Source organism: Trachypithecus francoisi, unplaced genomic scaffold, assembly GCF_009764315.1.
Source record: "Trachypithecus francoisi isolate TF-2019V2 unplaced genomic scaffold, Tfra_2.0 Lachesis_group11, whole genome shotgun sequence".
Taxonomy (NCBI): Eukaryota; Metazoa; Chordata; class Mammalia; order Primates; family Cercopithecidae; genus Trachypithecus; species Trachypithecus francoisi.
Window position 1 is genome coordinate 63381836 of NW_022681456.1, and position 16499 is coordinate 63398334.

Consider the following 16499-nt stretch of genomic DNA (forward strand, 5'->3'; position numbering starts at 1 on the left):
ACTCCACTTTCTCGTCTATCAGGTTGTGTTTTGGAGAGGGAGGTGGCAAAATTTCTTCTTCTGCCTTGGGAAGAATGATCCTCTGGTGAGCCCCCAACCCAGAATGACAGCTTATCCTACTGTCAAAGCAAAAAGCCACCTTCTCTCTCCAGCTGCTCTCAAGGGACAGCAGCTAGGGAGAAAGTTGCCATCCACCTCCCCCGCAAGCCTTTTCTCTGGCCGGAGGGCAAAGGGACTAGCTGAGGCTAGGGACAAAGGATAAGTAGAAGGGAAAGGGCAGCTTGAGGATCTTGCTGTGGACACGTCCCTGGGCAGTCCAGACCTTGGACTTAAACTGTTGTGTCTGATTCCTTTGCAGACTGGACTGGCGGAGCCAGAGAGATGTAACTTCACCCTGGCGGAGTCCAAGGCCTCCAGCCATTCCGTGTCTATCCAGTGGAGAATTTTGGGCTCACCCTGTAACTTTAACCTCACCTATAGCAGTGATACCCTGGGGGCCGCGTCGTGCCCTCCCTTTCGGTTAGACAACACCACATACGGATGTAACCTACAAGATTTACAAGCAGGAACCATCTATAACTTCAGGATTGTTTCTCTGGATGGAGAAGAGAGAACTGTGGTCTTACAAACAGGTAAAGGATGACAGGTGCAATTGGATGGCCAAGCTACTAGGGGTTGGGCCCTGCCTTTTCAAGCTGGTGTTTCATTTGAGTTCCAGGGATACAAAAAATGAAGGTAAAAAATACCTGTGAAGATAAATATTGACAGAAATGTCTGGTTTCCTCAGATCTAGCCAGAGGCAGCTTGGTGGACTTTCAGAGACTCCCTTAGTGCTGAAAACAGCCAACTAGCCACTGAAAGGGTCGGGGTGGGGTGCGGGGTGGTCAGCAAAGAGAAACTTGGGGCTGCGGAGGGAATTTGTTAAAGTGATGTGGTTTACGCTTCCATTGCATTAAATTGTCAAACCCTGGAATAATTTTCAGTAAATGTTTTTAGAATAAATAATAAAAGTACAATTTTAGGGATATGCCTTTCCTCAACTTAGTTTTACTTTTAGAACTGTACATAAAATCTGCAGGAATAGAATGAAGCCATTCATCAGGGAAAATTAGAAAAGTCTCATGAAATGAGGATATGAAAATTGTTTTGTATCTCTTGAGTAATAACCCAAACAGCATAGTATCAGAGAATGTCCTTTGATTACTTTACAGCAATTATTTTCCTTACACTTTTGCTGAATCCCTCCATGGGGATATGTTCAGAGTTTGCCTTTCTTGCCTCAGTTTTCTTATCTGTAAAATGGGAGTGTTAGACTGGGTCATTCAAGTTCAAGTTCTTACCAAGTGCTCGACACTTAGGTATGGACTGTCATGTACATTACCTCATTTAATCCTCAGAGCTACCCTCAGATGTGCTCTAAATTCTTTAACAATTTTCATGTTTTCTGACTTCATTAGTCTTCATTATCTCTATTTGTTGCAACAGTGAATACTTGCTTTCATCCAGAAATTCAAATTTAAGTTAAAAATTTGAAAGTCAAATTTAGAAATGTGTTGCCCTTACTATTCTTTCACATTTCAACCTGAAACAGGATCATTTCTTTTGCTGCAGTTCTTTAAAGAGGTGTTAGAAGTTTCAGCTCCAAAGCCAGGTGCAGGAGTTTTGGAGAATTTAACTGGGCTCATGTAGTAAGTCAGCTAGATATTAATTATCTTATTTTTTCAAAGAAAAAAATCAAAGTGCCCCATTACATCACTTAACTTACTTCAGATGAAACTTTTGGATAATATCTGAGATTTGCAGCAACTTAAGTTGAAAAGAAAAATCACTTGTTAAGAATCTGGTGGTTTCTCTGACCAGGCACAGTGGCTCATGCCTGTAATCGCAGCACTTTGGGAGGCCATGGCAGGTGGATCTTGAGGTCAGGAGTTCAAGACCACCCTGGCCAACATAGCAAAACTGCGTCTCTACTAAAAATAAAACAAATAAATAAATAAATAAATTAGCCGGGCATGGTGGCAGGGGCCTGTAATCCCAGCTACTTGTGAGGCTGAGGCAGAGAATTGCTTGAACCTGGGAGGCAGAGAGGCCAGATGTTCCACTGCACTCCAGCCTGGGCAACAGAGGATACTCTGTCTAAAAAAAAAAAAAGAAAGAAAAGAAAAATGAATCTGGTGGTTTCTAATATGAAATCGGAGAGCCTGAAATAGACCACATAATTAGAACATTTTACAAAAGTTGAAAGGCTGGGTTTTTAGTCCAAATGTTGTTGGTTTCTTAATATTACAGGATAGTTCTTATAAATACTCATATTGCTAATACTGTGAAATACATAACATAGAACTTACAGATGTGTTAATTACATTTGGAAAGGCCTCTGGCCAACTAGTGTATGTGTTCAGTGGAGCAGAGCAATTTGTAAAAGCAGGCTGAGCTTTCAGAAGTTTGTTGGAGAAAAGATTAAGACCTTTAAGAAGCCAGAGTATGGTTGTTTAAACCAGAGGATTTACTTTTTGGAAAAACAGTAATGGAAAAGGACTCACTGTGGGTGTTACTAGTTAGAATAGGCTTTGAGTTTAATTATGCAAGTAGGTGTTTCAAGTCCAGAGGCATTTCTGAAATGTAAGAAATACTTGCATTTTATTGACCATGTTGAGTAAAACAAGACTTCATTAGCATCCACAATGTGCTAGCATTCAGGGTTCTCACCATTTTTCTAAAAGAGACACACTTTACTTGTCTACAGATATTATGAGCTTTGTGATAAATGTGAAGCATGAAAGTTGCAGGTGGTATTTGCATAATGATAAATTTCCCACACTTATTTGTATGATGGTTGTTTAGATTAAAATTACTTTTTTAATTAAGATATTTTAAAAATTGTTTCAAGGAGGAATTTTTTAGTTGGTTGTTATTTGTCAGTAGTTCTTTCTACATTTTAAGGATATATGTGAATTGTTCACTTAGTTAATACAAAGTAGTAGTATTCCCCTATGTTGATTGCTGAGCTATAGAGATGAGATGCATAAATCATATTTTACTGTTATTAAAGCAATGCCAACTAGTATAATATTCAGACTCAGACAAACTTCAAACAAAAAAGCATTGAAAATATCTGTGCTTTCTTTATTCTATTGTGCCTGTCTTATCAGTCTAAAACAAAATAGAATGACAGCACGACATGATTTGGATAGAGGTATAGTAGTTGCTTAAATGATCTCTATATCATTCCAAGTGTGACTTGCCTGATTATTTTTCCTGAAAAACTGTCTAAAATAGCTCATTATTTTCAAGCCATGTAGACATGACCTTAAAGATAATTTTTTTTTTTCTTTTTGAGATGGGGTCTCACTCTGTTGCCCAGGCTGGAGTGCAGTGGCGCGATCGTGGCTCAGTGCAAGCTCCGGCCCCCAGGTTCACGCCATTCTCCTGCCTCAGCCTCCCTAGCTGCTGGGACTACAGGCACACGCCACCACGCCCGGCTCATTTTTTGTATTTTTAGTAGAGACGGAGTTTCACCGTGTTAGCCAGGATGGTCTTGATCTCCTGACCTCGTGATCCGCCCACCTCGGCCTCTCAAAGTGCTGGGATTACAGGCGTGAGCCACCGCACCTGGCCAAGAATAAACAAAATTTAATTAAATGGGCAATATTTTAGTAATAGTCATTTTCCATTCCAGATTTAAAATCAGAATCGAAGAACATAATAGATTTAAACCCAGTTCAGTGTACATGTATCAAACATAATACTGCAGGGAACTATGGCAGGTAGTGATTAGTAAGCTTATAAAGATGACTAACAAAAAGTGGTTCCTGACCTTGTTGTCTCTCGTGCAGAGGTGAGAGATGGTTATGATGAAAGTGGCAACGGAGTTTTGTCTCATCTTTTCTGCATGAGGACTTTAGTCTGCCTCATGTATGCCATGCTTTTATAACCATAGAGGACAAGATACTTGGTAATTCTCAGGTTTATTTGGTCATTAAATGGTCAATGCAACAAGAATATCCTTTGAAAGCCAAATTATTTAGTGTGAACTTACCAGAAATCAGACAATGAACATACCAGATATGGAATAAGTTGGCTTTTTTTTTTTTTTTTTTTTTTTTACTTCTTGTAGAGCTCTTCTTAAACTTGGCACTTTTGAAGACTGTACTCAGAGTCCAGAGCAGAGGTTGCAAACTGGTGGCCTCTAGAGATATCTAGATGTCTAAATAATAGCTGTGTTGTGTTTGGCTCACGTAGTGTTTGCAAAAATATGCAGATTATTTCACCAGCATTAAAAATTGAAAATTCACATTAAAACCCAAATGTATGGATTCTCTTAAAATTTTGGAAGATTTGGCAAAACTGTGCCTGAAACTCCCTAGAGCTGACTTGTGGCTTCTCCTTTTGGACATCAATTCACTGGAATACCAGTTCATTTATTTCCTTACCTGAATGCATTCTAAAGACATTTGAATTTGTGACTTCTACTTTGCGGTTTTCATTTGAAAATTTTAGGGAGCATTTATTTGTCTGGCAATAAGAAGTAGGTTTTCAATACTTAAATGGCATCTAATCCATAGTAGGTGTTCCTTAAATACTGATTAAATGGATGGATAGATGGATGAATGGAAAGACGGATGAATGGTGGATCTGGGCATGGATGATGAGTAGAAGATATAGATAGATAGATAGACCAATATATAGATACAGATAAGTATGTAGATGTGAATGAATGAAATTAATATTTTAGTGAGAGAATGTACGTATACTAAAAATATGGTCTGTTCTCATTGGATTATGGGTAAATTACAGAGCCCAGGGAAGAAGTGTAGTGGTAGATAACTTTACCTGTAGAAATAATATTTTAACAGCATTTTCCCTCTTGTTAAGTCAGTTTCAGCTACTTATTAATCAGCCTAGAAAAATAAAAAACAAAACCTCTCAGATGATTTTAATTATTTTAATATGACTAACTTATTTGTCTTTAATAAAAAACATTTTAGGAACTTTAATTGTTGAATCACGATATCAACTATTATTTCCACTTTGAAATGTTGCTTATTGTATTGGTTTATTAGAAGTGCCTTAACAAAATATCGCAGACTCTGCGTGGCTTAAACAACAGAAATTTATTTTCTCACAATCTTGGAGGCTAGAAGTCCAAGGCAAAGGTGTCTGCAGGTTTAGTTTCTTCTGAGGCCTCTCCTTGGCTTGCAGATGGCACCTTCTTGCATGTCCTCACATAGTGGTCCCTGTGTTTCTGTTGTCTGTCTGTTAATGTCTTCTCACAAGGACCCTAGTCATATTGGCTTGGGGCCCACTCTAATGGCCCCATTTTAACTTAATCACCTCTTTAAAGACCGTATCTCCACATACGGTCACATGCTGAGGTACTGGGGTTTAGGATTTCAACATATGAATTTGGTGGGGACACAATTCATCCCCTAATACTTTTATAGTTTTAAACATAAGCCATCATTTCTTAATAATATCTGTAGGTTACTGGCATTGAAAGATCTTGCAGAGCTGGTAATGAAAACATATTTTTGGTTTCTACCCCACTTGGAAAGAATTAGAATTTAGAAGGAATAGAGCTGAGGGAATCTGCATTTTAAACAAATATCACAGTGAATCGATGCACACAAGTTCAAGAATTATTGACATAATTTTTCTATTATTTGTTGGCGTTAAGATTTTGATACGATTCTTCTTAATGCATGATCAAATCTATAATGCCTAGGAGTATTTATCTTTCCCGGGAAGAGAGGAGTACTCTCATATTTGTTTTGTGCTTCTTTAAAAATTTATTTTATTTTTAAAATTTTTTTCAGACAGGATCTTGCTGTGTTGCCCAGACTGGAGTGCAGTGGCACAATCACAGCTCACTGCAGCCTTGGCCTCCTAGGCTCAGCGATTCTCCTGCTTCAGCCTCCTGAGTAGCTGGGACTACAGGCACCCAACACCACGCCCAGCTAGTTTTTTAAAATTATTTGTAGAGATGGGGTCTCCCTATGTTGCTCAGGCTGGTTTTGATCCTCTGTGCCCAGCCTGCTTTGTGCTTTTATAGCATATAAAAGACTGCCACATATTATGTTTAATTGGTAACAGTATAAAATACATAGTATACTGACCATCTATAGCTTAATTTTATTCTCATGGCAACCCTGTGGAGGGCGTATAGTGAAAGGGTAGGTTGCATAGAGACTAAGAGTTGAGTTTTGAAGGCAGACTGCCTCTACTGCTTACTAGCCATGTTATTTTGGTCAAGTTACTTAACCCTTCCAGGTCTGTTTCCAAACCTACAAAATGGGGATTGTATAATAATGATAACTCATGGGGTTGTTATGAAGTTTTCATTGGTTCAAACATAAAATCTAGAAAAGTTTTTGTCACATATGAAGTGTGCAGTGAGTTTACTATTATTATTTCCAGGTTGGAGATGAGATTGGTCTTCATAAGAATTAACTGACAATGTTTACAAATTCACACAGCTAACATACAATAGAGTCAGAACTTGAACTCTTGTTTACTGGCTCCAACTCCAGTATTCTTTCCACTACTCTGCAAAAAGGATATTATTTGTAAGTTGGCATTAGTTTTTTCAAATTACCACGTGTTATTTTATTATTTTTTAAGTCAACTTTTAAAGAGGACCAAATACCTCATAAAATATTTTAAATATATATATACTTAGCCTACACAAAAATGGAATAATGGTTAAATATGTTTTAGTGTGAAACAATTGTGAGTCACTATTGATCTTTGATTGTGTTGAACTTTTGGTGATGACTTCAGTATTTTGCAATCAACTATTTACAGTCCATTTATTTCAGGAATTTTAAGGTCAAACTGAGCTACCTATATGGAATGAACCAGCCCAGTTCTCTGAAATTGGTCTTCCTTTATGTGCCTAGAAATATTTCTCTATTAATCTGACTTCTGTTGGAAGGCATGGCATTTTACACATTAGCTAGGAAGAAATAAAATCTAATTTGTCGGACAGAATGAAAAAACAAACAAAAAACAAATGTTTGCCTTCCATTCCTAGATGCCAGTTTGCTGGAATCCCCCTGGGAACAAAAGATAATATTATACTTTTCTGATTTTGTAGGAGAAACAAACCCTATTCTATATGTATGAATGTATATAAATTAAGATGCATATATACCCCTAAACATATAATATGAAACTAAAATGAACACAGTAGGTATATATCTAGGTTTGCAGGGATTTTTGTTTTTGATACTGTGTTTTCTTCCTTTTATATGGAAAAACTCAGTACCTAAAAAGGTAAAAAAGATAGTATAATGAACTACCATGTACTCATCACCTCCCTTCAATAATTACCAATTTATGACCAACCTTGTTTCATCTATATCCCCACCCGCTCCCCCACTGTGCATCATTTTGATACAATCCAAGTCCTGATTATTTCATTTCATTTGTAAATATTTCAGTCTACATCTCTGGGTGATAACCACAATATAATTATCACACCTAACGTTAACAATAATGCCTTAATACCTACATGTCCAGGTTTGGAAGTACATATCAAGTGACAGCTCATGAATTTATACATAAGAAGGCTTTTGGATAGCAATCTGATTAGAAGAGGGGGCCAGGGGACTTCTCTGTATATTGCATGTATATAGCATTTTAGATAATATTGAAAAAGCCTCAGTTATTGATATTAAAGAATTGGGCTGAAACTACTGAAGAATATCATGGGGATGAGGGTGCATTAGTCTCGTTAAGTTGTCTGGGTGCCCTCAGTGCTGACATGGTTCTCTAATATTCACTAAAAGTGAGCTTCCTCTCATTTTAGATCTAGTGTATACAGATGTTACATTAAATGCACAGCAACCTGATGTATTAGCATAATATAAGGCATCATCTTTAAAGTAAGCCAGAAAACTGACTATTGTCAAACAGCAACAATAACAAAGAAAAAGAAATTACCTCTCTGGAAATGTATTTAAGTAACTGGAGTTGTCACCATTCTTTTCTATTTCGTTTTTCTTCTCATTTTCAAAAACCTGCACCAAAGGATGGTTTGGTTTTTTGCCCCATCCCCACCCTGATTTTTACAAGTAATCCTCCAATTATTTCATATGAATAGTGGATGTTTACTCCATTTTATGTAAAATGCTACATAAATGCAGTTCCAATCAAGTTTCCTAACCACTCTCCTTATATGTAACTAGATTAGTATCCCAATTTCTGTAAAGATGCTGTTCTTTGGTTGGAAGGCAGGGATAAAATCCAGTTTGAGAAGAACTCGAGTGCCTAGGAAGAAACTTAGACTTTATCCTGAAATAGAAATTCAGGAAAAATTTTTGATGCTTCAAGGGGAATGAGGATGATGGATGGGGCAGATGTACAAAGAGATTATTTGGCAATCATGGAGGAAAGACAGAAAATAAGGAAGAAGCTGGGCGTGGTGGCTCACGCATGCAATCCCACCCAGCACTTTGGGAGCTTAAGGTGGGAGGATCATGTGAGCTCAGGAGTTTGAGACCAGCTAGGGCAACATGGTGAAACCCTATCTTTACAAAATAATACAAAAATTAGGCTAGGTGTGCTGGCTTATGCTTGTAATCCCAGCACTTTGGAAGGCCGAGGCTGGCGGATTACGAGGTCAGGAGTTCAAGACCAGACTGGCCAACACAATGAAACCCCATCTCTACTAAAAATATATAAATTAGCTGGGCATAGTGGTGGGCAATAAATAAGGAAAAAAGGGAACGGGCAAGAAAAATATTATTTTCAAAAAAGGAACTTTCTTTTTTTTTTTTTGAGACGGAGTCTCGCTCTGTCTCCCGGACTGGAGTGCAGTGGCCAGATCTCAGCTCACTGCAAGCTCCGCCTCCCGGGTTTACGCCATTCTCCTGCCTCAGCCTCCTGAGTAGCTGGGATTACAGGCGCCCGCCACCTCGCCTGGCTCGTTTTTAGTAGAGATGGGGTTTCACCGTGTTAGCCAGGATGGTCTCGATCTCCTGACCTCGTGATCCGCCCATCTCGGCCTCCCAAAGTGCTGGGATTACAGGCTTGAGCCACCGCGCCCGGCCCAAAAAAGGAACTTTCATGATCATAGAATTAGATCGAACTGTCATTACTGTTGTTACTAATTTTGACTATGCTACAATAGCAAACCACCTTCTGAAAAATTCTGTAAATATGCCTATCATTTTCCATAGACATTAATTTTTATTTTTTGTCATTACACTGAATATGCAATTCATGACATCATTTCCAACACTAGGACAGCTAAGTTGTGATAGAAAGAAAACACAATTTAGAGACAGATATTGGAAGCTCAACTGTACTACTGGTTCCTATACAACATGAGTGAGTCATTTAATGTCTCTGAGCCCCTATTCCAACTGAGAAAGCATGTTGTAAATTATCAGATGTAATGTAGTGCTGTTATGCCTTTAAGAAAAGCTTTTGGCACCAACCCATGGATTTGCTGCCCTTTGTTATAAGGTTGAATTTATTTCTATAGCAAGTACAATCATTTCTAATTCTAAAGAGTCTAGAAATTTCTATATCAATAGATACTAATGTTTTAATGACCATGCTGTGACAAAAACAATTGAGAAGCAAATATTATTTGTGCTATAAATATAGCTTTCTTTCTTGTTTTAAATAACATTAAAAAAAAAAAAAAAAGACAGGGTCTTTCTATGTTGCCCAGGCTGGAGTGCAGTAGCTATTCACAGGCACTATTATGACGCACTACAGCCTCCAAACCTGGACTCAAGCAACCCTCCTGCCTCAGCCTCCTTAGTAACCGGAACTAAGGGCACACATCACCACACGTGGCTTCCTAAGTCACATTAAAAAAAAAAAAAGAAAAAAAGAATTCATTTTGGTTCAGGAATTTTGCCATACTTTGCCTTTTCCTTTGAGAACAGAAAAATTGTGTTGACGTCAAGCCTGCTTATGGAACTCTGGGGCTTTCTGGTGCTGGTAAATTTATTCAAGTATTTAAATGAATACTATAGAACTTACTGTTGTTATTCATTTTGACTATGCATTTGTCGTTCCTTATTTCAGGTTTGTTGGGAACCAAGAAGTACAAAGTGCTTTAAATTTATGGCTAATGATAAATATTGATATATTAATCAAGACTAAATCTATGATTTACTATTTTTGATTTATTATTCTCATATTTTGTAATACTTCACTGGTTACTATATGTATGAGTGTGATGAGTGGAAAAACCAGAGACTATCAATGCACACATCTGTGCATTGATACCTTTAAACATCTGCATAAATTATATAAAGTCAAGTAGGATTTCCTAATTATGTATGATCTGTCATATGATCAGAAGATTATAGGTACATGGCTAAATTTTCAAGTAGCATTAAAAATTCTGTCTCTGTGTGTGTGTATATATATATATACACATATATTTAATACATACATAACACACACAGACATATTATATGAAATGTGCACCCCTGATAGAAGTACCTAATACAATTTTGAAAACTTTTTAAATCCATCAGAGTTTTTATCGGGCTTAGATTTAAAGGGAGTCTGAAAACTATTTAGTTTCTGCAGCATGCATAGCAACAGTGGACAACTGCCAGCAAAGGGCTTTATCACAGTATAAATGGGGTTTTAAGTGTTTGTTTCCAGTGCAGGTTCTCGCAGCCCAGGCACTTCCCAGTCTCATTGTTCCTTTGTTCTAGCGGATGTACAAAGGATTGACTGTTTTGTTTTCTGGCTCAGAAAGATTAGATAAAGTCTGCATTTCTGAACTTCACCCTCTAGGCACGCAACCTTAAAATTTATTTCTATGTCTCATATTTTGTGGATTATATATGTTTAGATTCTACTGATCATAACATTATTTTTTAAAATTTTTATCTGGCTTGAAAATACTTGTAGATGACAGTATTGATCCCTTTTGAACTATCACTGGAAGTAGCTGTCCCTCTCATCCTTGTCCTTAAAATGCCACTTCAGCAAAAGTATGTCATCTCAGTCAGGTACGACAGCATTGTTCTTGAGTTTCACTGACTATTAGAATCTCTTAGTCTCCTCTATATCCTCTATATCTTGTTACTTCTCAAAACTCCCTTGGAATGCAAGTATTATTATTATACTCCCCAGACAGATAGGAAAGTGGAGGCTTAGACAGGTTAAATAGGCTGCCCAAAATCTCACGACTTTGTCAGAGCTGAGATTTGAATTTAATTCTGACTCCAAAGCTCATGCTGTCTGCCATTACATTTCACTGCTTCTGTGGCAATATTTTCACCTAATTATAGGAATAATAATAACAGCTAACATTGAGCACTTACTACATGCCAGATACAGTTCTAACTACTTTTTATATAATATTCAATTTAATCTTCATAACAACTCTACTAAAAAGATATTATTTATTATCAGGATTGCATAAATGAAGAAACCGAGGCACAGGGAGGTTAAGGAATTGCCCAAAGCACACAGCTACAAATAGGAGAGCCCAATTCAAGCCCAGGCTGTCAAACTCTAGAACATATGTTCTTCGGGTGAACCAAAGGGCTGTGCTGTGGTTGAACCATGCAACCTTGTCTTCCAAACTCACCTGTGTTTCGGGCACTCTGTTAATGTTTGTCTTAGTTACTGCTGCCTCAGCTTGCTTGTCAGCTAAAATTTATGTTATTATTAATTATTGATGTTATAAATGTGGCATATATAATTTTACAGTATGATGTACTTATATAAATCATAGCATACAACATAGAAACATTAGATTTCATAGGCTCTATTAAGCCTGTGGTATCTATTGGTCAGCCATACATAGTCTTATGAGTTGTCTGTTTATAACTGCCTTTTGAATATAGAGTAAAGCTATCTTATTTCTTTTTTATATGTTAATTGCAAGTGAACATCATCTTAAGACATATAAGAAGGTTATATTTTCTAATTAAGGTCTAGAATTCCTGGTGTTATATTGTGAACACAACATGGTCTACCAGGAAGTAGTGAAGTTTCTATAGCCATGCCATTGTAATATCTGACCTGACCCTTCAATATTGGTCTCCAATATCTTGATCCCACTTTCTAGACCAAGAGCCATGTTGGATTTCTGAAAATTTCTCCTAAAGATGTCTCACAATAGTTCTACTCTCAGCACTCAGGATAGGGGCAGCCCCTTATTTCTTAGACTTTACTCCCCGCTGTACCAAAAGAATAGCTGCTCACTAAATATCATTGACTTAGTTCCTAACCCAGATATGCTTTTTATTCTATTCAAGCTCAACGGTGGAGATTCAACACAGGCAAAGCAGTACTTCTCAAACTGATCCTTGGCTTTGAGAGTTGAAATAAGATGAACAGTTGGGTGCAAGATTTGCCCATTCCCACTTACTCTGGGTGCTCCGGCAGCACCAAAGTGCCCCAAAATTGAGATGTTAAAAATCTAGGGATATAGGGGGCCAGGTGCGGTGGCTCATGCCTCTAATCCCAGCACTTTGGGAGGCCGAGGCAGGCAGATCACCTGAAGTCAGGAGGTCGAGACGAGCCTGACCAACATGGTGAAACCCTGTCTCTACTAAAAATACAAAAAAAATTAGCCAGACGCAGTGGCATGTGCCTGTAATCCCAGCTACTAGGGAGGCTGAGGCAGGAGAATCGCTTGAACCCAGGAGCGGAGGTTGCAGTGAGCCGAGATCGTGCCACTACACTCCAGCCTGTGCTACAAGAGCAAGGCTCCATCTAAAAAAAAAAAAAAAAAAAAAAAAAAGTCTAGGGATATAGGGAGTCCCAGCTAGTGGGAGAATCCATTTTGGTAAGCAAACTTATCCTAGGTTTATAATCAGATCTGTGTCTTTTGTGGTTGTCTAATATCTAAAAAGCCACCCAAAGTTACGTATACTACACACCAACAATCTACAACCTAGAAAGAAGTTCAGTGTATATTTCAAATTATTTCTTAATATCTGTATTTTCTGTTGAGATCTTCAGTATTTGTCCAGGCATAACCTGGATGTTTGTCAATGTTTGAAAAATTTGCTAAACTGCAAGCCAAAGAAAATATAACTTTGCTTGGACTTTCAAGATCAGAGCTACCTTAACAACAACAACAACAACAACAAAGTTTTCGTAGAAAAAGGAATTCATATGACTAGTAGTTAAATTTTTTTTTTTTTTTTTAAGAAAGTGAAAGGGTAGGTTTGGAAGTGAAGCAAAATGCCAATTTATTTCATAAATAACAGATTTTTAAGAAAAATGAATCTGGACTGCAGTAAAATAAGCAGTTATTTGCAAACGTCTTCAAGGTCTTCAAGCCATGTTCTTTTTTTTTTTTTTTTTTTTTTTTTTTTTTTCCATATTTGCCTTGCAGATCCTTTACCTCCTGCTAGGTTTGGAGTCAGTAAAGAGAAGACTACTTCAACCAGCTTGCACGTTTGGTGGACTCCTTCTCCCGGAAAAGTCACCTCGTATGAGGTGCAATTATTTGATGAAAATAACCAAAAGATACAGGGGGTTCAAATTCAAGAAAGTACTTCATTGAACAAATACACTTTTTTCAATCTCACTGCTGGTAGTAAATACAATATTACCATCACAGCTGTTTCTGGAGGAAAACGTTCCTCTTCAGTTTATACCAATGGATCAACAGGTAAGACCTGTTTATTTATAGCTGAGTAGTTAATAGGATACTTTTCAAGTTATACTTTATTCAAGGAATAGGAGTAAGATTGCTACTCCAGAGCAAAATTAATTAATTAGCAATTAGTTAAATTTGTAAAAGGAGCTTGTGGGATACAGTGGACAGACTGGACTGAAAATAGCATGCGTGACTATGCTGGTAACTTGCTGAATGGTTTTGAAGAAGTCATGGGACTTCTCTGGAATTGGAGTTTTCTCCAATTTGGAATAGATACTCCCTAATGGCCCTTCTAACTCAGATCAAAGCAACAAGACTTTCTGCCCCATTTTCTGAGTTTGTGCCATAAAACTTATTTTTTAGATGTTTTTATTCTTTATATACTCTTCTCGTAACATCAAGTCATAATGTTTCCTAAATATTCCTGTGTTTGAAACAAGTCTTTGTTTCTTCGATGAGGTGAAGAATAAGGCATCTGTGCACCCACATATTATGATATACATGGCACATCACTACCTCCTTCCATAAAGTACATGTCTTTCATGTCATTTGCTCTCCCCTCATTTTCTCTCTTTTTAAATCTTTTTTTAATTATACTTTAATTTCTGGGATATTTATACTTTAAGTTCTGGGATACATGTGCAGAACGTGCAGGTTTGTTACATAGGTATACACATGCCATGGTGGTTTGCTGCACCCATCAACCCGTCATCTACATTAGGTATTTTTCCTAATGCTATCCCTTCCCTATGCCCCCAACCCCCCAACAGGTCCCTGTGTGTGATGTTCCCTTCCCTGTGTCCATGTGTTCTCATTGTTCAGCTCCCACTTATGAGCGAGAACATGCAGTGTTTGGTTTTCTGTTCCTGTGTTAGTTTGCTAAGAATGATGGTTTCTAGATTCATCCATGTCCCTGCAAAGGACATGAACTCATCCTTTTTTATGGCTGCCTAGTATTCCATGGTGTATATGTGCCACATTTTCTCTCTTTTTAAAATCTCCCTCTCCATTTTTCATCTTCTATAGTTCTTTCCTTTCTTTTCTACTTACTGCTGTGCAGTGTTATATACTTTATTGGCAAAAGCTACCTTAATACCTATGAAGTGGGGGAGACAGACAAGTAAATTATGATGTAACTTGAGGCTGCAGACTTTGAAAACAGCACTAATCAAAGTTCCAGTGAAATTTCCAGAATCCTGTTATTTATTAATGCTATTACCAAGTTAAGATGAATGTGTGACTTCTAATTAAATGTATGTGTCGCCTATAAGGGAATTATGAATGACATTTGGACACGCGTTTTATCTCACTAGTGCCATCTCCAGTGAAAGATATTGGTATTTCCACAAAAGCCAATTCTCTCCTGGTTTCCTGGTCCCATGGCTCTGGGAATGTGGAACGATACCGGCTGATGCTAATGGATAAAGGGATCCTAGTTCACGGCAGTGTTGAGGACAGACAAGCTACTTCTTATGCTTTTAACGGGCTGACCCCTGGCTACCTCTACAACCTCACTGTTGTGACTGAGGCCGCAGGGCTGCAAAACTACAAGTGGAAACTAGTCAGGACAGGTAAGTTCCCCCAGCTAGCTGAAGAAGAATAAAGCAAAATCAAGGGGATGTTTAATAAATCAAGTTTATTATTTGAATAACAGTAATATAGGACAAATGGAAATTCTTATAAGGTATAGAAGACCAATATCCACTTCTCTACTCAGAAAAAGAAGGATTCTCTTTTATTCTAAGGTTTAGGCGAGCCTTTGGCAACATTTTGAAGTAGGCAAAGTTAATTACTGATATGGACCTAGCTTCTCTTCTTCTCGTTTTAATACTCCATCTCCTTGCTAAGGATTCCTTCTTCCTTTTCTTAACCAGGCATCCACTGTCTTTATGACATCACTCACAGTGAACCAGAATTACTTTCTCCATGCTATACATACCCTACTCCTGTGTGACAGTCATTTCCAAAATTTTCTATCTAACCACATGACCTGGGACCCAATACCACAGGACCTATTCCCACAGCCTACCCTAATGAATTTATTCATTCAATAAATGAATCTATGCTAAGTGTTAATGAGTAATTTACACAAACTTTCATTCAGCCGTTAGTTACTGAATATAAGCTAGATGCTCGGCATTGCTGATATAACATCCAAGAGAGACAAAGTCTTTGCCCTCATGGAGCTTACATTTTAGTTGAGTCTAATCCTTCTAGCAAGTCTAGCGTGTGAATTAAATCTCCTCTCTTGGTAAGTTATCTAATTTTAAGAGAAACTCTAATACATGCGGTGCCTTAGACATTAGTTTCTGGAACTATAGGAGGCTAGTGGGAAAGATATTTGAGGACACCAGTACATTTATATACCTTTTATAGCATACCTCAAATATATGTAGATATTTCTGGCCAAAAATGTTCTGTATATCTTAAAAGTTACTTATGTACATCAAGAGCAAATTGCATTCCTAACTGCCTTATGCAAAATCAGAGTGCTGTGCCTATTCTTTTGTTTTGTTTTGTTTTGTTTTGTTTTGTGTTTGAGACAGAGTTTCACTCTTGTTGCCTGGGCTGGAATGCAATGGTGTGATCTTGGCTCACTGCAACCTTGGCCTCCCGGGTTCAAGTGATTCTCTTGCCTCAGCCTCCAGAGTAGCTAAGATTGCAGGCGCCCACCACCACGCCCAGCTAATTTTTGTATTTTTGGTAGAGACGGGGTTTCACCATGTTGGCCAGGCTGGTCTTGAACTCCTGACCTCAGGTGATTCACCCACCTCGGCCTCCCAAAGTGTTGGGATTACAGGCATGAGCCACCGCTCCAGGCTGCCCATTCTTTTAAGGAAGCTTCATTAATTTATATTCTAGAAAAAAGTATTCACAAAAGGGTATCTCCTTTTTAATC

General features: G+C 37.8%; 1 protein-coding gene across 3 annotated transcripts in view; it reads left to right on the plus strand.

Annotated features, from left to right (window-relative positions):
- Positions 1-16499, plus strand: part of PTPRB (protein tyrosine phosphatase receptor type B) — a 128081-nt gene that overhangs the window by 31323 nt on the left and 80259 nt on the right. For all 3 annotated transcript variants that reach the window (XM_033221269.1, XM_033221270.1, XM_033221271.1), the window contains 3 exons: positions 359-632; positions 13334-13612; positions 14914-15171. In XM_033221269.1, the coding sequence (XP_033077160.1) occupies positions 359-632; positions 13334-13612; positions 14914-15171 (811 nt within the window). The remainder of the gene's footprint in view (positions 1-358; positions 633-13333; positions 13613-14913; positions 15172-16499) is intronic.